Source organism: Lutra lutra, chromosome 3 (assembly GCF_902655055.1).
Source record: "Lutra lutra chromosome 3, mLutLut1.2, whole genome shotgun sequence".
NCBI classification, from domain to species: Eukaryota; Metazoa; Chordata; class Mammalia; order Carnivora; family Mustelidae; genus Lutra; species Lutra lutra.
The window spans coordinates 97,677,716-97,705,157 of NC_062280.1; the positions used below are offsets into that span (position 1 = coordinate 97,677,716).

Here is a 27,442-nt window from a genome sequence, read left to right on the forward strand (position 1 = left end):
ACGCACCCGGTAGTTACTGAGAGCCTACTACGTGCCAGGCACTGTGATGGGTAAAGCAAAATCAAGGAGTTCTGCTCTCAAAAGAGTTTAGAGTCTAACAATTAAGGAAAGGCAGACAGAGAAATACGTGAGCATAAAAATGATTAAAATTGCATAAAAGGAAGAAGTTGCTGTGACAGAGACAGAGAGGGGTGACATTTGGTTGGGGTGCACACAGGGGACAGGCTACACCTCGGAGGCTAGTGGCAGCTGGACCCCCGGGGGGAGAGTGGGGTGTGTGGGCCCCTGCACAGCCAGAGCCCAGGGAGCTGAGGATGAGTCGTGCATGTACAGCAGACACAGCCTGCCTGCAGAGAGCCCAAATCATCTGATGGAGGCTGGATTTCATCGTAAATGTAAGGTGCTCTGAGTTTAAAATGAAGCCACTGGAGGGTTGTGAGAAAAGGAGTAATACAATCCAATTTACATTTTTTAAAAGACCATTCTGGCTGCTGCTGCCAATGGGGCACAGAGAACAGAGTAAGAAGGCTAGGAAGTCAGTGACAAAGTGGGGGAAAGGTTGCATCCCATTTTTGGAAGGTTTAGTGCTGGATTTCTTCGGCCTATGGTTATGGGACTGGGTGTCATTTCAGGGGATGCTTTAGAACCACACAGTCTTTGAAGTCTTGATAAAAAGCTTCCCAAATTCAGTGGAGACTAGATTTCCCCATTTGTGTGGTACGCAGCTGGGAGCAATGTTTTACCTGTGACGCCAATATTCGCCCAGGACTCCTGCTGCACATGGAAGTGACTCAGGCAGACCTTGCTTCCTGGCTACTGAATCCTGCCCTCCACATGGAACCACCACCCTCCAGGCTAGGGGCTGAGGGCAGCTCGTCAAGTGGGGGGCAGCAAGGAGGCAAGTGCCCCAGAGCAGAGGTCAGAACTCTGATTCTGGCTCTGGGCTTATCAGGCCACACACTGCAGCACCTCGGCCAAGGCCCTCTACCTCCTTTGAATCAGTTCCTCATCTATAAACCAAGATGGCGAAGGAGGGTTGCTGCAGGCAGAGGCCTCCTCGGAAGGAATCGGCCAACACCTCTGTAAATGAGGGCTGCGAAAGGCTCAGAGAATTGTTCACAGGGCGCCCTCTTTTACCCCCCAGCCGTTAGTCATCCAATGAGTGGGAGCCTTTGCTGAATGCTTATTAAGAAATGCCAGGAGGAGATACAATATGGTGGAGAAGTAGCAGGCTGAGACTACTTCAGGTAGCGGGAGATCAGCTAAATAGCTTATCTAAAGATTGCAAACACCTACAAATCCAACGGGAGATTGAAGAGAAGAAGAACAGCAATTCTAGAAACAGAAAATCAACCACTATCTGAAAGGTAGGACTGGCGGAGAAGTGAATCCAAAGCGACTGGAAGATAGACCGCGGCGGGAGGGGCCGGCTCCGGGCGACCGGCAGAGCAACGGAGCACAATCAGGACTTTTAAAAGTCTGTTCCGCTGAGGGACATCGCTCCAGAGGCTTAACTGGGGTGAAGCCCAGGCGGGGTTAGCGCGGCCTCAGGTCCCGCAGGGTCCCAGAAGGATCGGGGGTGTCTGAGTGTCGCAGAGCTTACAGGTATTAGAACAGGGAAGCCGGCTACAGAGACAGAGCCGAGGAGTAAGCTTTAAGCTCGGGGTTACCTTGAACCGGTCGCAGGCTCGGTCAGCTTGGAGCGCGGCCGGAGGCCAGGGTGACGGGAGTAATTGGGCGCTGTTCTCTGAGGGCGCACTGAGGAGTGGGGCCCCGGGTTCTCGGCTCCTCCGGGCCGGAGACCGGGAGGCCGCCATCTTCATTCCCGTCCTCCAGAACTCTACGGAAAGCGCTCAGGGAACAAAAGCTCCCGAAAGCAAACCCAGCAAACCTGAGCAGATTACTCAGCCTGGCCCCGGGTAAGGGTGGTGCAACTCCGCCTGGGGCAAAGACGCTTGAGAATCACTACAACAGGCCCCTCCCCCAGAAGATCAACGAGAAACCCAGCCAGGACCAAGTTCACCTACCAAGGAGTGCAGTTTCTATACCAAGGAGAGCGGCGGAATTCCAGAGGAGAAGAAAGCAAAGCACGGAACTCATGACTTTCTCCCCATGATTCTTTAGCCTTGCAGTTAATTTAATTTTTTTTTTCTTTTTCAATTTTTTTTTCTCTTCTTCTGCTAAATTTTTTTAACTTTTACCACTTTCTTTTTTAACGTTTTTTAAATAGTTTAATATATATATATATATATATATATATATATATATATTTTTTTTTTTATATATTTTTTATCGGCTTTCTTTTTTTAATAGTTTCTTTCTTTCTTTCTCTTTTTTTTTTTCTTTCTGAACCCCTTTTTATCCCCTTTCTCCCCCCTCACGATTTGTGATCTCTTCTGATTTGGCTAAAGCATATTTTCCTGGGGTTGTTGCCACCCTTTTAGGATTTTACTTGCTCCTTCATATACTCTTATCTGGACAAAATGACAAGGCGGAAAAATTCACAACAAAAAAAAGAACAAGAAGCAGTACCAAAGGCTAGGGACCTAATCAATACAGACATTGGTAATATGTCAGATCTAGAGTTCAGAATGATGATTCTCAAGGTTCTAGCCGAGCTTGAAAAAGGCATGGAATATATTAAAGCAACCCTCTCGGGAGATATAAAAGCCCTTTCTGGAGAAATAAAAGAACTAAAATCTAACCAAGTTGAAATAAAAAATGCTTTTAATGAGGTGCAATCAAAAATGGAGGCTCTCACTGCTAGGATAAATGAGGCAGAAGAAAGAATTAGCGATATAGAAGACCAAATGACAGAGAATAAAGAAGCTGAGCAAAAGAGAGACAAACAGCTACTGGACCACGAGGGGAGAATTCGAGAGATAAGTGACATCATAAGATGAAACAACATTAGAATAATTGGGATTCCAGAAGAAGAGGAAACAGAGAGGGGAGCAGAAGGTATGTTGGAGAGAATTATTGGAGAGAATTTCCCCAAAATGGCAAAGGGAACAAGAATCAAAATCCAGGAGGTTCAGAGAACCCCCCTCAAAATCAATAAGAATAGGTCCACACCCCGTCACCTAATAGTAAAATTTACAAGTCTTAGTGACAAAGAAAAGATCCTGAAAGCAGCCCGGGAAAAGAAGTCTGTAACGTACAATGGTAAAAATATTAGATTGGCAGCAGACTTATCCACAGAGACCTGGCAGGCCAGAAAGAGCTGGCATGATATATTCAGAGCACTAAACGAGAAAAACATGCAGCCAAGAATACTATATCCAGCTCGGCTATCATTGAAAATAGAAGGAGATATTAAAAGCTTCCAGGACAGGGGCGCCTGGGTGGCTCAGTGGGTTAAGCCACTGCCTTCGGCTCAGGTCATGATCTCAGGGTCCTGGGATCGAGTCCCGCATCAGGCTCTCTGCTCAGCAGGGAGCCTGCTTCCCTCTCTCTCTCTCTCTGCCTGCCTCTCTGCCTACTTGTGATCTCTGTCTGTCAAATAAATAAATAAAATCTTTAAAAAAAAAAAAAAAAGCTTCCAGGACAAACAAAAACTGAAAGAATTTGCAAATACCAAACCAGCTCTACAGGAAATATTGAAAGGGGTCCTCTAAGCAAAGAGAGACCCTAAAAGTAGTAGATCAGAAAGAAACAGAGACAATATACAATAACAGTCACCTTACAGGCAATACAATGGCACTAAATTCATATCTCTCAATACTTACCCTGAATGTTAATGGGCTAAATGCCCCAATCAAAAGACACAGGGTATCAGAATGGATAAAAAAACAAAACCCATCTATATGTTGCCTACAAGAAACTCATCTTACACCCGAAGACACCTCCAGGTTTAAAGTGAGGGGGTGGAAAAGAATTTACCATGCTAATGGACATCAGAAGAAAGCAGGAGTGGCAATCCTTATATCAGACCAATTAGATTTTAAGCCAAAGACTACAATAAGAGATGAGGAAGGACACTATATCATACTCAAAGGAACTCTCCAACAAGAAGATCTAACAATTTTAAATATCTATGCCCCTAACGTGGGAGCAGCCAACTATATAAACCAATTAATAACAAAATCAAAGAAACACATCAACAATCATACAATAATAGTAGGGGACTTTAACACTCCCCTCCCTGAAATGGACAGATCATCCAAGCAAAAGATCAACAAGGAAATAAAGGCCTTAAATGACACACTGGACCAGATGGACATCACAGATCTATTCAGAACATTTCATCCCAAAGCAACAGAATACACATTCTTCTCTAGTGCACATGGAACATTCTCCAGAATAGATCACATTCTTGGTCCTAAATCAAGTCTCAACCGGTATCAAAAGATTGGGATCATTCCCTGCATATTTTCAGACCACAATGCTCTAAAGCTAGAACTCAATCACAAGAGGAAATTTGGAAAGAACCCAAATACATGGAGACTAAACAGCATCCTTCTAAAGAATGAATGGTCAACCAGGAAATTAAAGAAGAATTGAAAAAATTCATGGAAACAAATGATAATGAAAACACAACGGTTCAGAATCTGTGGGACACAACAAAGGCAGTCCTGAGAGGAAAATATATAGCGGTACAAGCCTTTCTCAAGAAACAAGAAAGGTCTCAGGTACACAACCTAACACTACACCTAAAGGAGCTGGAGAAAGAACAAGAAAGAAACCCTAAACCCAGCAGGAGAAGAGAAATCATAAAGATCAGAGCAGAAATCAATGAAATAGAAACCAAAAAAACAATAGAACAAATCAACGAAACTAGGAGCTGGTTCTTTGAAAGAATTAATAAGATTGATAAACCCCTGGCCAGACTTATCAAAAAGAAAAGAGAGAGGACCCAAATAAATAAAATCATGAATGAAAGAGGAGAGATCACAACGAACGCCAAAGAAATACAGACAATTATAAGAACATACTATGAGCAACTCTACACCAACAAATTTGACAATCTGGAAGAAATGGATGCATTCCTAGGGACATATAAACACCACAACTGAACCAGGAAGAAATAGAAAGCCTGAACAGACCCATAAGCAGTAAGGAGATTGAAACAGTCATCAAAAATCTCCAAACAAACAAAAGCCCAGGGCCAGACGGCTTCCCGGGGGAATTCTACCAAACATTTAAAGAAGAACTAATTCCTATTCTCCTGAAACTGTTCCAAAAAATAGAAATGGAAGGATAACTTCCAAACTCATTTTATGAGGCCAGCATCACCTTGATCCCAAAACCAGACAAGTATCCCATCAAAAAAGAGAACTACAGACCAATATCCTTGATGAACACAGATGCAAAAATTCTCGCCAAAATACTAGCCAATAGGATTCAACAGTACATTAAAAGGATTATTCACCACGACCAAGTGGGATTTATTCCAGGGCTGCAAGGTTGGTTCAACATCCGCAAATCAATCAATGTGATACAACACATTAATAAAAGAAAGAACAAGAACCATATGATACTCTCCATAGATGCTGAAAAAGCATTTGACAAAGTACAGCATCCCTTCCTGATCAAAACTCTTCAAAGTGTAGGGATAGACGGCACATACCTCAATATTATCAAAGCCATCTATGAAAAACCCACGGCAAATATCATTCTCAATGGAGAAAAACTGAAAGCTTTTCCGCTAAGGTCAGGAACACAACAGGGATGTCCGTTATCACCACTGCTATTCAACATAGTACTAGAAGTCCTAGCCTCAGCAATCAGACAACAAAAGGAAATTAAAGGCATCCAAATCGGCAAAGAAGAAGTCACACTATCACTCTTTGCAGATGATATGATACTATATGTGGAAAACCCAAAAGACTCCACTCCAAAACTGCTAGAACTTGTACAGGAATTCAGTCAAGTGTCAGGATATAAAATCAATGCACAGAAATCAGTTGCATTTCTCTACACCAACAACAAGACAGAAGAAAGAGAAATTAAGGAGTCCATCCCATTTACAATTGCACTCAAAACTATAAAATACCTAGGAATAAACCTAACCAAAGAGACTAAGAATCTATACACAGAAAACTATAAAGTACTCATGAAAGAAATTGAGGAAGACACAAAGAAATGGAAAAATGTTCCATGCTCCTGGATTGGAAGAATAAATATTGTGAAAATTTCTATGCTACCTAAAGCAATCTACACATTTAATGCAATTCCTATCAAAGTACCATCCATTTTCTTCAAAGAAATGGAACAAATAATCCTAAAATTTATATGGAACCAGAAAAGACCTCGAATAGCCAAAGCAATATTGAAAAAGAAAGCCAAAGTTGGTGGCATCACAATTCCGGACTTCAAGCTCTATCACAAAGCTGTCCTAATCAAGACAGCATGGTACTGGCACAAAAACAGACACATAGATCAATGGAACAGAGTAGAGAGCCCAGAAATAGACCCTCAACTCTATGGTCAACTCATCTTCGACAAAGCAGGAAACAATGTCCAATGGAAAAAAGACAGCCTCTTCAATAAATGGTGTTGGGAAAATTGGACAGCCACATGCAGAAAAATGAAATTGGATCATTTCCTTACACCACACACGAAAATAGACTCAAAATGGATGAAGGATCTCAATGTGAGAAAGGAATCCATCAAAATCCTCGAGGAGAACACAGGCAGCAACCTCTTCGACCTCAGCCGCAGCAACATCTTCCTAGGAACATCGCCAAAGGCAAGGGAAGCAAGGGCAAAAATGAACTATTGGGATTTTATCAAGATCAAAAGCTTTTGCACAGCAAAGGAAACAGCTATCAAAACCAAAAGACAACTGACAGAATGGGAGAAGATATTTGCAAATGACATATCAGATAAAGGGCTAGTGTTCAAAATCTATAAAGAACTTAGCAAACTCAACACCCAAAGAACAAATATTCCAATCAAGAAATGGGCAGAGGACATGAACAGACATTTCTGCCAAGAAGACATCCAGATGGCCAACAGACACATGAAAAAGTGCTCCATATCACGGCATCAGGGAAATACAAATCAAAACCACCATGAGATATCACCTCACACCAGTCAGAATGGCTAAAATTAACAAGTCAGGAAATGACAGATGCTGGCGAGGATGCGGAGAAAGGGGAACCCTCCTACACTGTTGGTGGGAATGCAAGCTGGTGCAACCACTCTGGAAAACAGCATGGAGGTTCCTCAAAATGTTGAAAATAGAACTACCCTATGACCCAGCAACTGCACTACTGGGTATTTACCCTAAAGATACAAACGTAGTGATCCGAAGGGGCACGTGCACCCGAATGTTTATAGCAGCAATGTCTACAATAGCCAAACTATGGAAAGAACCTAGATGTCCATCAACAGACGAATGGATAAAGAAGATGTGGTATATATACACAATGGAATACTATGCAGCCATCAAGAGAAATGAAATCTTGCCATTTGCGACGACGTGGATGGAACTAGAGGGTATCATGCTTAGCGAAATAAGTCAATCGGAGAAAGACAACTATCATATGATCTCCCTGATATGAGGGAGAGGAGATGCAACATGGGGGGTTGAGGGGGTAGGAGAAGAATAAATGAAACAAGATGGGATTGGGAGGGAGACAAACCATAAGTGACTCTTAATCTCACAAAACAAACTGAGGGTTGATGGGGGGAGGGGGTTCGGAGAGGGGGGGTGGGGTAATGGATATTGGGGAGGGTATGTGCTATGGTGAGTGCTGTGAAGTGTGTAAACCTGGCGATTCGCAGACCTGTACCCCTGGGGATAAAAATATATGTTTATAAAATAAAAAAAAATTAAATTAAAAAAAAAATTCTGTTAAAGCCAGCCTTCAACTGACTTTAATTTCCACAATTTTTTAAATGTCTTATTTTTACAAAATTGACGAAATTTTCATTCCCTCATGATCTTAGTAATAGGATGTGGAAGACCTTTGAATTCAGCCACACTAGACAGACTCTCCTTGTAGGCACATGTTAGTGGGTGCCAACAACCAGTCTGTCCAAGAGGCAGATATCCAGAACCCAGCCCCAAGGGTTCCTGGGCTAACACAGACCTCTGCACCTGGGATCAGGCTGTAAGCAGTCTCATTTGATGGTAAGGGTCTTGGACAGTGTTGCTTCCTGAGTTGGTGCCTTTGGGATTCTGGCAGGAAGGTTCCCTTCCACCCTCCACTGTACCACTATAGCAGGACAGGACTACAGGGTACCTCTGCCATGAACTGGGGGTGGAACTAGGGGGGGCTGAAGACGTAGCCCATTCCTTCACAGCCTCTACACTTAACAGATCATGTTTCCTGATAGGCGTCTGCAACGTAGGGAAGACCCATATCCTGATAGGACCACAAGGAACAGAAACCACTCAGGATACTGCAAGGGACTAGAGTGTGATAGAAGGATCTGCAATCTGCAATCTGCAAAAAGAAAGCTTTGCGGAACTCTGGCCGCTCCTTTCTCTTTCCCTCCACATTGCATGGTTTGCTTCTGTCTGTTCTTCTTCCTACCTGCTCCTCTAGAGCACCCCACCTCTCTCTGGGGCCGCTTCTCCTCCCTGCAGTTCTGCTCCATCATCTGCTCTACAGCAGCCTCTCCTTTTCCAAATCAGTCCCGCTCCTCATCCTTGCACTCCTGGGAAGCTTCTGCCTCAGACTCCTCACAACTCTGGATCTGTCCTTCGGATTTCCATCCCCACGACTCACGGTCCCTCTGTTTTCCAATGCTACGTGAAGAATCTCACGGTTCCTGCGAGGTTTCCTGAGCCAGAATCATGGCTGCCAGGCACCAAAGAGCTACACTGCCCTCTGGACCAATCAGCCAAGATTGGGTGTGTGGTGTGTGGTGGCATCTCCCACTCAAGTGCCCCAACAGCTGGGGACAGTCCCGCAGGAGAGGGGATGACATGGAATAGGATTGACGGCACAGCAAGTACCTTCAGGATTTCAGTGATTCCTAGAATCTGAGGGAGGAGGAGCTCTCCAGAGGGTCAGCTCCAGTCCTGCACCTGCCCACACGCCACCCCTAAATTCCTCAACCCCCTGAGATGGACAGTGTCACACCCCTTTCCAAAGAAGTCAGAGGCACAGGAGATTGGGTGGGGAGACACTGGGGCAAGGGAGAGGAAAAACATCTACAGCTTCCCGCTGGCTGAAGTCAGTGATGAATGCCCCCCTGGGAATGAGGGCGCAGGGGCACCCCGCTTATGGCCTCCTATCTTCTGTGCACGATCACGGGGAGGCTTTGTTGCAAGTAACAATTCTCATATGTTACAATATTTGTAACAAAGCAACAATTCTCACATCCTGTACTGTGTTGAGAAGTCTGACATGTCCTGAATCCGTGTAAAAAGTTCATAGAATTTTCCACCTTTTGGGGCCTTTCTCATCTAAGAATACAGGGCAATGATGATACAGAAAACTGACCACTCCAGATTTGGGGTATTTGGACAAAGGCTAACATAGACAGGCTGCCACTCTGCCTTCTGTGATACTCGGATGACACCCAGTAAGAGGAAGGCTGGGTCATCTGTGGAGTGTCAGAGGGACTTCCAAATCATGCCACAAATCACTTGGGTCAGCATGACTAACGCTTCGGGATTCTGACCGGCATCAAGAAAACCATTCTTCCAGTGGTGGTATTTCTTTATCCAACAACAACAACAAAAAAGGGTGACCAAGAAGGTTTCAGAACCAATTTATTATCTTGTTTTTCTAGGGAAACCGAAAAAACTGCCAGAGGCACCTAAAAGGAAGCTGCCCTTGGTTCCAAAATAGAAGTGATATAATTGCAAGGTCAAGTCCACATAGACATGCAAACAATTTTCTTTGAGCAGGTATGGAGGAGAAAAGGGAGGGAGGCCTTTTTTTTTTTTTTTTTCCTTAAGAGCCCATGTCTTCTTAAAACCAGGGCCCTGATTCATCCACTTCACACCTGAGCTGAGAATGAGAACACCCAGCATGTCCTTTTGAACCCAAGTGGCTGAAAGTCAGCTGAAAGATGGTCTGTTAACACAGGGCAGGTTCTGATGCAGAGGAAGCTAAGGTGTGTAAATTCATGGGAACATCCTAAATAACCACTTAGAATCCTGACTGATTTTATTTTCCTCGAGAGAAGAAAATGCAAAATAATATACAGAGGAAATAAATCTTCTTTACCAGCTGAGGTCTCTCAACCTCGGCACAGCTCATCTTCTGTGCCAGGTTATCCTCTGTTGTGGGGAAGTCCTGTCAGCAGCATCCTTGACCTCTGCCCCCTGGAAGCCGAGGGCACCTCCCTCTGTCGTTGCAACCAATATTGGCTCCAGGCATTGCCAAGTGCCCCCTGAGGTGACACTGTACTCCTTTGACAGTCACTGTACTAAACTAAGAGAGGATTCTAGTTGTTTACAGCAAAGACAGTTACCTGGAATTAAATCAGCTTCCCTGGAAATAGGCTGATTTAATTGTCCCCTCGGCATCCTTAGCATTAGTAAAAAGAGGGCAGCATGGCTTTTCCTCTTCCGCGCGCGTGGGGTCAGAAAACAAACAGCAGGGAGTTCTTTACCCCGTACATCACTTGTGTTCACTCAGTGCTTGGATTTCTAACTTCTTCATTAGAGGAGACATAACAACATGAAACCCCGGTACCTAACCATTCTGGAAAGTGATTACTTCTAGGTTTTGTAAGAGGCATGTTTTGAAGTCCTGGACACTGTTGTGTCTTGTGTAAACACGTCCTCAATCACAATGATGGCACTGGCATACAAAGGCAGACTTCCCAATAACAAGGTCTGGAGGTCAGGGCACCAGGTCACGCTTCGGTCTGGCCCCCCTCTCACCGTACCTCCCCCAGACGGACTCTGGAAACCATCCAGAAGGCCCCAAGGTCCAATGCTTTTGGGAACCCTGTCTCAGGGTTCTCTATGGCCAAGAATACTGTGTGGTCCAGGATTTCCTGGAGTAAAGTGCTTACAGTCAACCATGGCGGGTGGGTGGTTTCCTTTCTCTGGTAGTTCAGCCCTGACCAGTACGGGGCTGCTGACCACAGCCGAGGATGTGAAAGCCACCACACACCCCAGAGCCACACCTAGAGTGCTGCCCTACCCTTACACTGCAGAGGGCTCTCGGTGCAATGCTGTGCTCCAGAAAGATATCCGCCCCCATGGGGCCCTGCTTTCAGAAGTACAGGACAGGAGGAAGCTGTAATGTAACATTTCCAGCAAAGAGTGAAGGCCTTTGCTGTGTAGCCACTGTGCAAATGAGCAGGTACAGCCTTTATTAGATACCCAAATGCTGAAGGACCAAATCCCAGCACAGCCTTGTTTACTTCTAAGCAGATCCCATTAAGCCCTGGGCACTTGGCTTGATTATTCCCTGGATCAAAGTTAAATTAAATTACCCAACAAGCTTCGTTTTGGAGAGAGCGACGCACACAGAGACTGACTCACCTTCCAGAAGCTATCCACTTTGCCATACACAAGGGACTGGTTCTGCCTTTTGATTTCGTTGATGTGGTGGATGTCACTGGAGTTTAGGTGCTGCTCGACCACGAATCCCAGAAAGCTGTTGTCTGGGGTGTGAGCTGAGAGGCAAAGGAAAGGACAGGGTAGTGAGGATTTTATCGTCAAGAAGAAACAACAGTTACATGTTTGACAGAAGCCATCATGCACGTAATTAAATGTTCTCATCTTACCCTGGTTCTTTCTTCCCTGGGGAGGGCGAGGCAGGGGACTGCCTATTCCCACATACTCCCAGCAGAACCCTCACATGAGAATGGACTCCAGGACGGATTAACCTGAACCAAATGCTGAACGGGACAGCCTGCCCTCCCCCCACCCATCCCCCACCCTGTAAAATGCAGCTGACAGCTTGCCCTCCCCCCCACCCTGTCCAAACAGCATTCTGTTGAGTGTTCTCCACCTTCCCATTTGCCCAGCACAAGGCCACGTCTCCTGACAGCGATGCTGCCTTCCAGGTTTGACCAATATATGGCCGGAGCAGGGCTGAATCAAGAGTTCTCATGGGGGCGAGGCTGCTGTTGGCAGCCCCACACCATCCGATAGGAAGCACACTGGGGGAAAGGGGGATTTGGGGGCAAAACCAGCATCATCCCGATGCCGCACCTCCCCTAAGAATGACTCACTAATGAGAGAGATAATTATGGAACTATACTGAACAGATGGAGGGAATGAAGACAGAATGAAAGGTGAAACTCACTGGGATGTGAGCCATCCTAAGAAGCCACCCACCCCAAGGAGCAGGGTCTAGTCTATAGAAGAGAAATCATTTTCCTTCTGGATTGCTCATCATGGGAGTACTAAAACTTCTCTGTTTAAATAGTTGGTCAAGGGGGTAGGGAAGCAACCCCATGCCCCCGTCAAACATTTCTCGTTTGTGCCTATCATTTTAAGAGGAACTGCACAAAGAAGGCGATAACCAGAAAACAATCCGCTGTAGTTGAAACAGAGACCGCCCTCCGCTACACATTCATTCTGTCCGGAGAAATGTGTTTTTCAGATGACCCTGCAGAGGCCCCACAATATTAAATAAAGCGACTGCTCTGCTTGACTCTGCCCTGAATAGAGCAGCTATAAATAACCTAAATGGAGAGATGCTTGATATTCAGAGAAATCCACACATGCGGCTTCAACCGTACTCCTTCGCTGGTAGGTGGTAAGCACACAGAGCAAGTTGGTTTCTTCGTCTAACTCTGGCTTTCTCAGGACTCAGGAGCTCATTCCCAGGCAGGCGGCCTGCACGGGAGCCCTTAAAGATGGGCAAGGGTAGGCCTGTGGAAAGGCCTAGGCACCTGAAGCCCCGGACCTCACTCTCCTCCACCCCCCGCGCAGATGAACGAGGGAATGCCACCAGCGGAAAGCTGCGAACTGTGGACACGAAGGAGCTGCATAAACACTGTGTTATCACCATCCAGTCTCCCGGGCTTCTGCCTAATGGGGGTGACAGAATGAGGAGATAATAGGGTTGTGACTGGGGAGTTGTGTTCAGCCTGGCCAATCTGTTATTTCATTTCTGCGTTTTTGAACAAGTGCCCAGAGGCAATGGCTGCAGTTGGCTGGAAAGTAAATTAGTGAATAAATTCTACTGCCAACAAGGGGCAATGGTTGCTTTTCCTTTCTTTTTGAGGAGCTGGTGGTGAGGGGCTTTGAAGGAGGATGAGGGAAGGGAAGAGAGCCCCTGCGCATTCGAAATGTCAATAAGGCAGCTTAAAATAGTGCTTTGCAAAACTTTGGGTTAACTGTGAAAATTCTGAAACAGAACCTGACACTTTAAACTTGGAGACTGCATTTTCTCTTAGTCTTCAGAAAATGTTATGTGGTGACTAAATCTCCATATTTTAGATATTGGTTTCCGAAATTCAGCTATCTAGTCCTTAGACGAGCACTTCTCAAGAAAGGTGAAATATGACTCAATGACCTAAAAACAAAGTCACAGGTGGAAAAAATGCAATACACTTAGAGCTAAAAATAAAAATTGTCAAAGCCCCCAAAGAAAAGAACTGCTATACGCATGTATTTTTGTGTCAAAGATTCCTGTAGCTCAGGGCTTGACCACTGAGAGGGAGAGGGAGCACAGGGTCTAGTCCAAGGCCTTGTGAGAACTGGTGGGCCTCTACGGTTTGAGGACTGTAATTTGGCACTAACTCAATTCTGACACCACACGAACAATCACAAACACCTGTTCTTCTCCTGAGTTTTCACGCCAGCACTTTATTTCCACTCCTCTCTCTGGTCTGGAGGTGTTAGGTGGGGGATGGGCAACCTGTAAGCACCGGTAAGGACCGTGGAGGACCGAAGAACAAATCCCGTGCCACCACCCTTCACCGGCACCAGTCACACCCTCCATGTGTCTTCCCCGGGGATGCCAAACCTGTCACGGGACTCTAGGCAGAGGTGCCAGGAAGGGTCACTTAGCTGCAAACTGCCCCACAGGTGATTTGGAAGTGACTACAGGCCCTGCTATGGTTTCCTTCCAAGCAGCGGGCCAGCAGCTGGGTACCTGCCTGCTGACATCATCCCCGAGGGCCCTGGACTCAACACACATGATCCTAAACCACTTAGAGTAGGTCAAAACTCAAAAAGAGAGGCTGACGCTAGCCAAAAGGACCTTTCCACAGAGATTGAACTTCAGCCCAAGCTGTCTCTTTTTCTCTGTCTGAGACTAGGAACAGAGAGTTGACTTGTGCTAGGAGGTTTTCAAAGGGAAGGTATTCATGAGTCAAGGTAAACTTTAGAAATTTCATCATAAATGGGACACAGGAAATCCTGCACATTTGGAAATCACTCTGTCCCAGGAAATCAACAAATGGGATTGTTTAAAAATGGCTAATATTTGAGTTCTTTGTGCAGAGTTGGGTTCTAAGCTCTTGATCGCGACTGTTTGATTTTATCTTCATGACAACCTTTCAACATGTTCATAGAGGTGAGTAAGTTCAGGGCAGGGTCAGGGGGAGCACTTTGACTACCCTGATCGGCATGCTAGGAAATGGTAACATGGGGATTTAGAGCCAGACCAGCTGGTCCCAGAGCCCAAGCTCCTCAAAGCATCCCAAATACAGCCTCATAGTCCAAATAGTTTATCTTCTGGGCTCCGTGAACTATAGTGATAAACATGCTTCAGCGGGAAAATCACATTATAAGGTAGACCAAAATACACATGAAAGACCCAGAGGGAAGAGTGTATAGAAGATCAGCTCAGTTCCTTGAGTGACTTATGCTATACATATGGGGGGGCCAAGTTGATTCATTTCACATGTGACAAGCAGAAGGGGATTTGCTAAACATTGACAGTGGTCTTAAAATAATTCAGGACACGCATTTGTGGGGTGTTTTTTTTTTTTTTTTTTGAGAAAAGCATTATTTTAAGTACTTTGGAAGCATCTATTTACAAATGATTACAAATCAGCTTGATGAGCTTCCTGAGCAGATTACAGCAATAACTTCTTTTAAGAACTACTGGGAGTTTGGCTTGAATAATTCATTCAACCACAACCATTTTAGAGCACTCCTTCTAAAAAAAATCCAGGTTAAATGCTAGGTACTGAGAGATCACAACATCAAGATGAGTTTCTGCCCTCACAGAGCTTACCAAATACTTAATAAATGAGGTGTATGCAATTTCTACCAAGCAGTAATAGCGTCCTCATTTCAAATGTAATTAAAAAAATTTTTTTAGATGTTTTGACAGAGAGAGAGAGAGACATCGAGAGAGGGAAGACAAGCAGGGGGAGTGGGAGAGGGAGAAGCAGGCTTTCTGCTAAGCAGGGAGCGCGATGTGGGGCTTGATCCCAGGACCTGGGATTAAGAACTGAGCCGAAGGCAGATGATTAATGACTGAGCCACCCAGGCACCCCTCAAAAAATTTATTTAGTCAAACTGATCCTTCTCTTAGCACCTGAGCCTCTGAGGTCTGCCATTTCCTCGCTAAGTCCCAAGCGCTTGCACCAAAAAGTGCAAATATTCATTTTAATAGGTAGTCTGCTGGCCTTAACCACAGCCGGCTCTACTGTGGTGGGGATCCCCACACCAGCAGATCACCAGGGGCAGAAACCCCAAAGCCACCCTGGGCTCCTCCCTTAGCCCTCACCCAGTCCTGAGGATGTCAGCTTCCCTGAATCTTAACCCTCTCCCTCCTCTGCACCTTTCTTAGTACTGGCCTCATGGATTCTTGCTGAGACTTCCGCAACAGATCAGTTTTCTTTTGCCCTATTCAAAAGATTACTTATTTAGGTTTTCCAATTATGACAGAAATAGATCCTCTGTGTAAAATTTTTTTTCAGACAATAGAAAAAGATATAAGAAAAATAACAGATCATCTATCCCCTAGAAATAACCATTATTACTAGATTTTTAAATAAGATTTACTAATTTATTTTGGGGGGAGCACATGTGGGAGTGTGTAGGGGCAGAGGGAGAGACAGAGAGAAAATCCTCAAGTAGACTCCCTGATGAGAATGGACCCCCCCCCGACATGGGGCTCGATCCTAGGACCCCCAAGATCATGATCTGAGCCCAATCAAGAGTCAGAGGCTTAACTGAATGAGCCACCCAAGCAACCCATGGATTTTTTTTTAAATAAATACTCAAATCAAAACTGGATCCTACAATACCTACTCTTTTGTAAACTTTTTTTCACTTACAAATGCGCCACAGGCATCTTTGGGGTTAATACACCACAGCTCATCACTGCTTGTTAACTAGTACAGTATTTCAGTGCATGAACTCCTTCCATCAGCTAGGATGCCCCATGGTTCTGGACCGCCAGCACTGCTTTATGGAACCACACATCTTGCAGGCCATGCGATTCTGTTTCATTCAGGTGGCTGGACTGGTGCCAGTCCTGACCCCTCGGCTGCCCCCACTACATCCTCTTCCAAGGATGGCATATGATATAGAAACTCTCTGTGACCACAGTTCATTTGAAAGATGGGGGTATGATCCAAGACCCACCAATCACAGCTGCTCCAAGACTAGTCAGAGCTACTTTTGAGGTCAGGGTGGCTCTGTTATAGTCACCACGTTGGCAGGGTGGAAGTTGAGAGCTGCAGACGTCATCTGTGTGCCCACGTGAGAAGGACGCTGACCCAGAGAAATACAAAGCCAAGAGAGGGAGAAAATAAAGATCTGGTAGCCCGAATCCAGCTCAACCCAAAGCTGGTTTCAACAACTCCCAGGAACAAAAGTCAACGATCCTTTGTGACCAAGTCAACAAGACAGAAATCCTGATGAGTCCACCCTAGGAGACATTTAGGACATTTCCAGTTCTTGACTATCAAAATCCACTAGTCGTGCAGACCATCATGCTCTTGTCACTTCTGCAGTGGATTTCTGAGTGCTCTTTGTACCTTCAGCCTTGCCCTTCCTCCTTTCTGCTCCCTGCTCCATCTGACACAGCCTGTGTGCTACCCGACCGGGCATTCTTTGCAACAAACATGGAACTGTGGTAGTTTCTGGCTAAAAATCTTCACCTCCTCCAGGATGAAGCATGGCCAGCCAACCTGTCATTCTGGCTTCATTTTGGGTCACACCCTGACAACTCTGCTCCATGATTCCTACTCGGAGCTTGTCATGTATGCCTGCCATCTTCTCTTATGCTGGCATGTCTCTCACCTCCTCCTTCCCTGAAGGCTCAGCTCCCTTCATCCTGGTTGAGGGATTCCCTCACTTCCCGACACTGAGATAAGTAGGGCTCCTCTTAGATCATGAAGAGTTACAGTCCCTTTCACACATTATTATCTCGAGGACAGACTATACGTTCTTTGAGATGGAACCATGTTTTATGCTGACTCCCAGAGCGTAGTAGGAAATTGAGCAAATTCTTTTTGCATGCATGACTGACTAAGCCAATGGGAAATGCTTAATTAACTGGTATGATTGATTCCACAGGTAGGCAGATCTACATTACCAAGCAGCAGAGGCCATGCCTAAACTACTCCAGCATCAGGCTCTTTGCACAAAAGTTCCAACACTAAAGCCTGTTCTTCATGGGATGAATCACTGCCCAAGGCAGCTCATCACTCTGGTCCAGAAACTAGCTCATGCTTACAAAGTGTTGGTGTTCAAGAAATATTTATTTAATTGATAAACTAACATATCTTTCAATCTAGGTCACAAAACTAAAAACTAAAGGTGGGAAGAAGGGAAACCAATCAGTGTTGGAAAGCTGTAAAATCTTAACATCATGGGTTTCCAAGTACTGTCAATTCACTCAACGGCACATTTATTTATCTTCATTTTATTTTTAAAATTTTTAAAATTTTTATTATTTATTTTTTTATCAGTAGCACATTTATTGAGCACTTACTATGAGCCAGAAAACAACTTGGGAAGAGCTGAGGACACATCATTAAATCGAGCAAGCATGAATTTAACTCCCTTCACTGAGCTTATATTCATCTGGGAGACAAACAGTAAAGTAATTCAATGCTACAGATTAAAAAAAAATTGGTTTGGTGACCAATACTGAACACTAGTTCAGATATGCTGAAACATCTGTGGGTTAAGTGTTCTTTTATGCCTCAAAAAAATGTGGATTGACTGGCATGCAGACAGACATACGGATTGAGAGGTCACAGAGCAAGTAAAGGAAGCTGTTAATGCCCAAGTCTCGGCTGCGGGTTTCTACTGTACATCTCTTTCACCATTTTTGTCTGTTTGAGAACTCTGTTAACAAAGTGAGGGGGGCGCCTGGGTGGCTCAGTGGATTAAGCCTCTGTCTTTGCCTTTGGCTCAGGATCTCAGGGTCCTGGGATCGAGCCCCACATGGGGCTCTCTGCTCAGCGGGGAGCCCCCCCCCCCCGGTCTCTCTGTCTGCCTCTCTGCCTACTTGTGATCTCTGTCAAGTAAATAAATAAAATCTTAAAAAATAAAAAAAGTGAGGAAGAATACTGGCTACCATCATGTTCATGAGGTCCAAGCTGATTCTCATGACGTGACTGGCATGACAGAAAAAAAACTTTACTGACAAAGACAGTGACATCACACAGGAAGTTATCTGGCTTTAAAAACTACACAGCCAGTGATATTATACTTCAAATTTTACCCAAACTGAAGTTTTTCAAACGGTGGTGATGATGAGCTGAGAGAGAGAGGGAAGGGGTCAGGATCCAAGCTAGGAAAACTATTATGTAGAGCTGGGCTCAAAAGATGAGAGCCTGAACTGTTGACAAAAGGCACACCAGAGTAAATTTCTCAAGTGTCAAAAAACAATTTAGGAGGGAATGGACTCCTTAGAAGAACATCACTCCTGAAGGCTGAGACTCAGATAAAGGAACTGTAAGGCTGATCCCATCACTCACTGGCCTGTACTGAAGTAAAAGGCAAGAGTCCTACTGCTGGAAGTCGAAGGCCAGAAAGGCAGCTGGAATCACAAATAGCTCCTTTGCTTGTCAGGCCCTAAAAATAAAATCGTACAGGGAAGTGATCTTTAGCTAAAGCCAAGAGGTTTATTCATTTGCATGAAAGGAAAGTAGTCCATTTCTACAAGTCCTGTTTTGTCTGGCAGAATCTTTGGTCTACAAGCCATTACTTCAACCTGATCATGCAAATAAACCACACGTGAGCCCCAGCTTCATGGGAGAAAGTCAAAGAGTTAGAATGTCAATGACGACAGCCAGCATGATTGGAACAACTCGAGAAAGCTCAACCACCTGAACACCTTCTGTGGGAAGACACAAAAGGGTAACTTGAAGCCACTGGCCCTAAGAAGCTTTTGTACTGATTTTTTAAGAAAAATTTTGGGGGCGTCTAATTGGTACACAATGTTACATTAGCTTCAGGTGTACAACATACGATTCAATAGAGAAGCTTCTGTAACATTACGTTTGTACAACACGTCTCGCTTTCCCTCACATTGTTGCATGGACTAAAAGGGAACAGGCATTATCGTTCATTTTGACTCAACTGGTATTTTCTGGAGGCCTACTCTAAGCTACACATTCTTCAAGGTGTTGGGTGTTTCAGCAACGAACCAGACAAAACCCTTATGTCTCAGATTCCAGGGTAGGAAAAAAATAACATAAAAACAAGAGAAGTATAAATGTTGCCTGGTAATACAGTGAATGAGGAAAATAAAGCAGAGAAGGGCACAGGAAATTGGCGGAAAGTTGTACTTGAAGGGGACTTAGAGTTGATCTCACTGAAGTGACAGTTCAGTTAAAAATCTGAAGAAAGAGGGGTGCCGAGTGCCTCAGCAGGTTAAGCATCTGACTCTTGGTTTCAGCTCAGGTCATGATCTCAAGGTTGTGCAATCGAACCCTGCATCAGGCTCTGGGCTCAGTGGGGAGTCTGCTTTGATTTCTCTCTGTCCCTCTCCCTCTGCCCCTACGCCCCAGTCAGGTGTGCGCTCTCTCTCTCTCTCTTTCAAATAAATAAATAAATAAATCTTTAAAAAGAAAAAAATGCTAAAAAAAAAAAAAAAAAAACCAAAAACCCTGAAGAAGGAGATACAGAAGTCTAAGCGAAGAATGTTTGGAAGATGGAATAACCATGCAAATGTCCTAGGGCAGGAGAAACAGCTGTGGGACTAAAAAGCAGTGAGCCAGAAGACATGTGGTTAGAGATGAGGCCAGACATGTACTGGTGTCTTGAGGCCAGTGGGATGACTGGCTTTCCCTACAGTGAAATGCCATGGCGTTGTGAGCATAAGAGTGTGAGGATCTGACTTATGTTTTAACTAACCTCATTCTGTAGTTGGGGAAACTAAGTCCTTTGTTCTTTGTTCATTGATCCAACAAATACTTACCACCACTGACGTTACCATTTCAGGTATGGAGGACTCAGCAGTGACCAGGCTCGTGGGGCTCACAAGATTGAACTGGGGCTGGAATAGAGGTGTGAGAGTCCTAGAACAGGATTGTGTGGCTCAGGGAAGGTTCCCAGAGGACAGGACACCCCCTTGAAGGATAAGCAAAGTTGTGTGTGTTGGGGGCGAGGGCGCGGAGCTTCCACACCAAGGAGTACACACACAATGGCCTGCACGTCCGAGAAAACAAGGCACTCCAGAAGACATGTAAAAATGTAAAAGCCAAGAGGAGGCCAATAGCATAAGGAAGGCCAGATGGTGTAAAGAAAGGAGAGGGGCTGGAGGTGAAATGGGAGGGCTCTCAATGAACACCTCTGGAACCCCCGGTCTGTTTGTCACTCAGCTCTAGGACAGCTCCCTGTCTTCGCTACCCCCCGGCCACATGTACTGAGAAATGCTGAAACCTCCCCAGCCCTCGACTCGAAGTGCAGAAGGCGGGCACCCAGAAGGTGAACTGTTGGGTATCTTCAGATGGTGAATGACAGCTCAAGTGCTGCGGGTCCTCAAAAAATTAGTTCACTAATGAATTAAACCAATATGAATGGACACTGCGTAGAGCACAGGCAACGTTCTCTGACAGTGAAATGAACAGTGAGGTGTTTCCAAAGGCTGCTGAATGTTCCTGAAACCTTCCAACGACAGGATGTCAACCAAATTCTGGGACCACCCTGGCCAGAGCGCAGGGGGAGGATTCTGGTTATCTCTGCTACTGGCGTGTTCAGCCAGAGCCTCCAGTGAGGGGGAGGGACAAACACAGTCACGTAAAGACCTCTCAGCACTGCTGTCTTTACATGAGCCAGAGGAAGCTGTGAAGCGGTGTCGTGCAGGGAATTAGAGCTATCCAAATATAGGCTAACCCACGGTGCGTGTCGTCCACTTCTGGCTTTGTTTTCTCTTGTAAATGGTACAGGCAAATGTCTTGCCTTTTACCAAGGTAGGATGCACCTTGCTGGCAAGTGAGAAAAATCGGACAGATCACCTTCAGGAGTTTAGAAAAAGCAGAATGTATAGCAGATTGAAGGTTGCCGATGGAAATAATGCCTAATTGGAGGGTCAAGCCAAGACCCTGTCAAGCCCAGAAAAAGCAGTGGTTACTTGTCAACAAGAAAAAACAGGAACATATTAGGAGCTAGTCACTCGATGGACCACAAAACCTCCTAGGAAATCATGGGACCACAAAACCTCCTAGGAAATCATGGTTTAAAAGAACCTTGAAAAAAATTATCTATGAAGTGGAGGAAAAAAAATAAGGAGATCCAGAATTCTATTCTGTACTTAAAACTATGTAAAAATACAGGTGTGAAAACTATGATAATGCTTATACTAAAGTATGGGGGCCTTTTTCCATAGGCGGGGGAGGTTTCTGTTTTGTGGTAGGGTTAATATTTCTCTTCAATTTGATTCAAAAGATAGAGGAAGTCTTCTAAATAAAGTCTTAAAGAAAGAAAAAAAAAACAATTTTGCATCAGACTGACTTGAAGGAAGCAAGAGTGGGGAAGGCACCAGCAGGCACCTGCAGAGACCAGCAGGCTATCTGGCCAGGCTGGGGAAGCAGCTGGGGAGGGGTATGGAGTGGGACGCTGTAGAGGAGGGCAAAGGGAAGGCACGGCAGTCTGTGAGCAGGGATAGCTCAGTCCAAGCTGAGCTTTTAAGAGCTGGCTCCGGTGCCAAGAGGAAGGCCTTAGTGCCTAGCCCACAGGCCGCTGGGAGTGTGGACAAGAGGTCAGTGCAGGAACTAGGGCTTGCCATGAGGAAGGAGCCTCCAGACTTTACGGCTTCTTGGAAAAAAGTCATCACTCAGGAGATGTAGGCAAACAGACTGAGCGTTGCCTGACCACTCGGGTGGTCCCTATGGAAGCACTTAGGGAGGCATCAGGAATGGTCTAGGCTGACACAAAAATGCCAGAATGCAAACAGAATACACACAGAGGACAGCTGCAGTGAAATTCTGAGATCTGGAGCAAAACAATGAAGAAAAATCACGTTTTCCAACTTAGAGAAAGTCCACCAACTTAGTGAGGAGAGGAGTTAGAGAAGAAACAGAAGCAGGTTTATGGTGAGAAGTGTTCCACTCTGAATATTTAAGCGCAAACACACTCTGGTCAGGACAACCTCATGTCATTGCTCCTAGAGATGCGTTGGCAATGGTGCGTTTTTCTCTTTGTCTTCCAGCTCGGCCCTTTCTGACTGGCTTCCCCATCCTCTCCCTGCACTTCACACATGCCTGAACACTGCTAAATCTGGTCAGATGACAGCTGGACTGGAAGACAACAGAGTTCTCCGAGCACAACACTCCATTCCTGGGGATCTGCCCCGCATTTTGCACCGCATCGGCACACAATCCACTACAACTGGGTAATACAGGTGCGTGTTTACACACCAACGATATAATGGTTACTATCAACCCACATAGTAAACACTGGTAAATATGCTGTGCTTAGGAAAAAAACCAACAATATGTAAATATAAGTTGACACTTCCTTCTTACACTCAAACCAATGATCTTCCCCTTCAGATCTCTGGAATAGCCACAGTTACTGGAAGGGTGAAGGAAAAGGAAAATTCTGTGGGATTGACTGGGTTAGTCCAGGCCCACCGTTTTGTCACATGGGTAGGAAAGGACCCCCTCTTGGGGGGCACCCTAGTTCTCTGTGGACAGAGAAAGGTTCTTTGGGAGTCACTGCTTTGTGCCAATCCCGCAGCCTGAACACATCAAAATATAGCAAAGGTCTTGAACTGCTTAACTGCCTCTGTATGTCCACATTTTCTCTAGTTAAGGCAGAGCCATTCATGAGAAAGCTTTCCATCAACTTACGACATGAAGGCTGTACCAACCACGGATGATACCTGCCTTATCCCCACTGTCTCCCTCGCAGTATTAAAATGCTGATTTTCTCCTTCTGCATTTCTTTGGCATTTATTAGCTGTGATTTCTTCGTGATTAACAAATTTCTTTCATCAACTTTTTGATTACCTTCAAATACAGCTTGCCATATACAGGCAAGATCAAAGCTGGATTCTTTCCTTTTATTCTTCAGAGTAATGACGTGGTGTCCTAGCAACTTGAGAAGTGGGATCGATGGACTCTGTGGTCTTTTCTCTTCGGAGGTTCATCCTGGACTCATGGAGTATCCATCACTGGTTTGAATGCAATTCACTGTAGCTACTTTTCTTTCCAATTCTCCAGCTACCGGGTCTTTGGTTCCTATGGCCTTCTGACCCCACCCCCGTGGTCTTCCTTAGCTTCCTTGCTTTCTGGCATGTCGAGAGGTCCCCTTGTGAATGTTTCCTGCCCTAGACCTGGAATCAGTATTGATTTGAACAGGAGGCTCCTTATTGCAGGAAAGGTATTTATTTTTATTTATTTTTATTTTATAAATAAATAAAAATAAAATAAATACAAATAAAAATAAATAAATAAAATAAATAAAACTTACTTATTTATTTGTATGTGAGAGAGTACAAGCAGGGGGAGCGGCAGGCAGAGGGAGAAGCAGACTCCCCGCTGAGCAAGGAGGCTGATGTGGGACTCAATCCCAGGACCCTAGGATCATGACCTGAGCTGAAGGCAGAAACTTAACTGACTGAGCCACCCAGCCATCCCAGTAGAAGAGGTATTTAAAAGGTTTCCAATCTGAGGGCCAAGGATACTCCTTGCAACTGGACTAACTTTACTTTTGATCCTTTTCTAAGTAGAGAGCTAGGAAACATTTCCCTTTTAAAGAGAAAAGTAAATTGATATTGGTATTTCCTATTCTAGCTAGAGATGATACAGTCTTAAATTCCTTAAATACTACCCACCTTTTTGGATACTGAAAATCTGGACTCCTACAGTATACCTCTAACAGTTTCAAATAACAATGTAAATAATTCCCCCAGTAAATGTATGGTTCAAAGACAGAGTTTTAAAGTCACTTGAAGTAATTATTTTCTCTGTGTGGGACATTCACACTAATCTGATAGAATATTAGGCATGTTTTATTTTTTTCAATCTGTTTTCAGTTGTTAGTGAATTCTTTCTTACTTTCTTTCTTTTTTTAAAATTACGTGAAACATTTACATGGTTCCCAAGTCAAAATAAGGTACATTAAAGAGATACCTACTTTCTGTCCCTGGTCCTGCACGCCTTTCCTTCAGGGGAAGTCACTTTCATTGGCTTGCTATTTTTCCTTACTTTATCTCTTTTAAAAATACAGGCAAATTCATATACGCTAACATACGCACACATTGCCTTCTTACACTTAAGGAAATAAGTTGACCAGCTGCCCTGAATGCTGGCTTTATTACTTCCCGTCTCCGGGCATTGCCCTCAGAGCAGTGGGGACTGTCCTTGTTGCTCCTTCCAGTTTCACAGCAGCCCCCTCTCTCAGGGGACCAAGTTATTCACTCAGTCCCCTAGTATGAACATCTGGGTTATTTCCACTCTTTGCCTATTTTGAACAGTGTCACAACAAATGACCTGTGCACACACCATTTTTTATTTCTGCTCACTTATCTTTGGGAGAGACTCTTAGATATGACCTGCTCAGTCAAAGGGAAACGGCGCTGATAGTTTTGCTACATTGTGACAAATACGCTCCCCAACTCAGGACCAGGCTGCATTGTCACTAGTAGGGCAGCAAAAGATGGACGGACCCTCACCATTGGAACACCTATGCTACCAAGTTCTGGATCCTGCTGAGCCTGATGTTTGGGACATGGCATCTTGGTGCAGTTCAAGTATGCATTTCTCTTTATGGTGAGTGAGGGTAATGTGATGTGTTTCCAAATCCTTGTTGCAATAAGCTTCTTTTTCCTTGGAATGAGTAATGGGCCTTTGCCCAGTTTCCTGTTGGGTTATGGAATTTTCCTTCAGTTTTTAGAAGCTCTTTATATATTAAAGGATACCAACCCAGGGCACCTGGGTGGCTCAGTGGGTTAGGCCTCTCCCTTTGGCTCGGGTCATGATCTCAGGGTCCTGGGATCGAGCCCCGCATTGGGCTCTCTGCTCGGCGGGAGCCTGCTTCCTCCCCTCTCTGCCTGCTGCTCTGCCTACTTGTAATCTCTCTCTCTCTCTCTCTGTTAAATAAATAAATTAAATCTTAAAAAAAAAAAAAAGGATACCAACCCATCAAGATAGAACTTGCCTATGTTTTTGCCATACAGGTTCTTCTCCTTTTTTTTTTTTTTTAAGGCAGTCAAATGTTTCAATTTTCTCCCCTGATTACTGCTGAATTCTGAGTCAGTTAGGAAATTTATCCCCTTCCCAGGTTAACAGGAATTAATCTATGTCTTCATCTTTAATTACATTTTAACCAATGGCTTTCTTTCAACTCAGTTAACCAACACTGCTGAAATCTTCCATTCATGGAGAACAAAACTGTTTTTTAGGACTCTGAATTTCGACTTTCTGGAAGAGAACTTTATACTTTCTGGAAACACTTCCTATTTCTATTCCCTGGACACAAGGCAACACCATCTTGTAGATGACATCTACTCAGCATATCATTTGGGCTAATCTGGCCATTTTAGAAATGCCTAACATTTTCCATCTGATGTAATGCACAGGTTACTTCTTGCATTGTTTTGTTCCACCTCATCTCAGCCCCTCAAAAGTCATACAATAAAGCCAAACCAAAGGCCAACTCCAACCATGCTGACCAGCCATCTGTCACCCAACTCACACATAGTAGTCTGTCTCCGAAACTGTGCCCCCAGGACGGCTTGTAATAGCAGGACGATAGAGCTCCAGGAACAGTAATAATGTCTGCCATGCATATAAAATGCTCTTGCAAATCCTTCTGAGCTGAAAAGAACACCGAACACTTGACCGTGAGCTGATTTTTACATCAGTACCCTCCAAATGCCATAACCCTTCTTAATTCTACTGTCTCATACGTCACGTGCAAGGATTAAGTCCAACGTGTTCTTTGTTATGTTTAGTGAACCTGAGAACAGATTTGTCTTCAGGTGACTGCATACAAGGGGGAGAGGCAGCCACACAGGGAAAAAGTAGGCCACGGATCCCTTGGGTCTTAACAAAGGAAACAGACTCACATCTCAGATACTGATTCTAGGATGAAAATCTCTGGATTACAATTACTCTGACAGCTTTGGAACGGGAATTCTCCACTCTGAGCATCCAAAGGAAGTCATGTTCAACTTGTGTGACACTTCCAGAGAAGGACTTCACCTTACCCACCGAGACATGTAGACTTCAACTCGAAGTTTATTTTGGGCATGATCACTACCCAATTTGGAAGCTTCCTTCACAGGCCTCAGCTAATCATCAATGAAATGAGGCTCGAGGTGCTACACTGAGAGCAGCGGTAAGAAATGGTCAATGTAGGAAAGGGAACATGACGGAAACAGAAAAATGTGAAGCACCTACCGCTGCGGCCAGTCAGTTCATCATTTTGGAGGTGTTCGCTACAACACGTCCTGAAACTGTCACTGCTGTTGGCATCAATGACACCTTCTGAGCCAGAGCAAGTGAGATTTCATTCTGGTGCCAGCAATTGAGAAGCTGATTAAATATGGAACAGAGTCTAACGTAGATTAAAAAAAAAAAAAAACTGACTTTTTTCTTTGTAAGAGTTGATGCTTAAATAATTAAGGTTTTTTTTTTTTTAAATCTATCTACATGAAAGGCCTCACTCCTCATCAGTCATCAGGTGGACCCCATGCAGCATCTATGCAGAATGAAACATGTTTAGTGCCTGCCAAGCCAGAATCCACCCAGAGTCCTTGCCCAAATGCATTTTAGTGATACTTCATCTGGAATGTTTTTTTTCCTTGAGAACATTTCTAAGGCTTTTCACAAAGTGCTCACGTGGCCTTTCAATGCCAATTAAACAAAAACAAAATCCGTTATTCCTCAGGGAAAGGTTCCACAGCACACGTTTCTACAGCTAAAAGGCCTGAGAATCATAACCCAAAATAGTTTCTTTCCCCGTTTATCTTCGGTGGCATTCTGGAAAGCAGAGATGAAGCATAAATACTCACGGAACATGGTATAAAACTGCTGCGGATTTAGATTCCATTTGCCCCAGGGTGTCTTGTGGCCTTTGGACTGGGCATAGTTAGCGTGGTTAAACTCTGGCTCGGTACCAAATGAATCCAGGACTCGGAGCATGCACCTGAAAGGAAAAAGCAACATGGATAAAACTGCAACTTTGACCCCGAAG

General features: G+C 44.6%; 1 protein-coding gene across 3 annotated transcripts in view; it reads right to left on the bottom strand.

Annotated features, from left to right (window-relative positions):
- Window positions 1-27,442, bottom strand: part of MGAT5 (alpha-1,6-mannosylglycoprotein 6-beta-N-acetylglucosaminyltransferase) — a 351,528-nt gene that overhangs the window by 89,578 nt on the left and 234,508 nt on the right. For all 3 annotated transcript variants that reach the window (XM_047722524.1, XM_047722521.1, XM_047722522.1), the window contains 2 exons: window positions 27,261-27,394; window positions 11,405-11,538 (listed from right to left, as the gene is read on the bottom strand). In XM_047722524.1, the coding sequence (XP_047578480.1) occupies window positions 11,405-11,538; window positions 27,261-27,394 (268 nt within the window). The remainder of the gene's footprint in view (window positions 1-11,404; window positions 11,539-27,260; window positions 27,395-27,442) is intronic.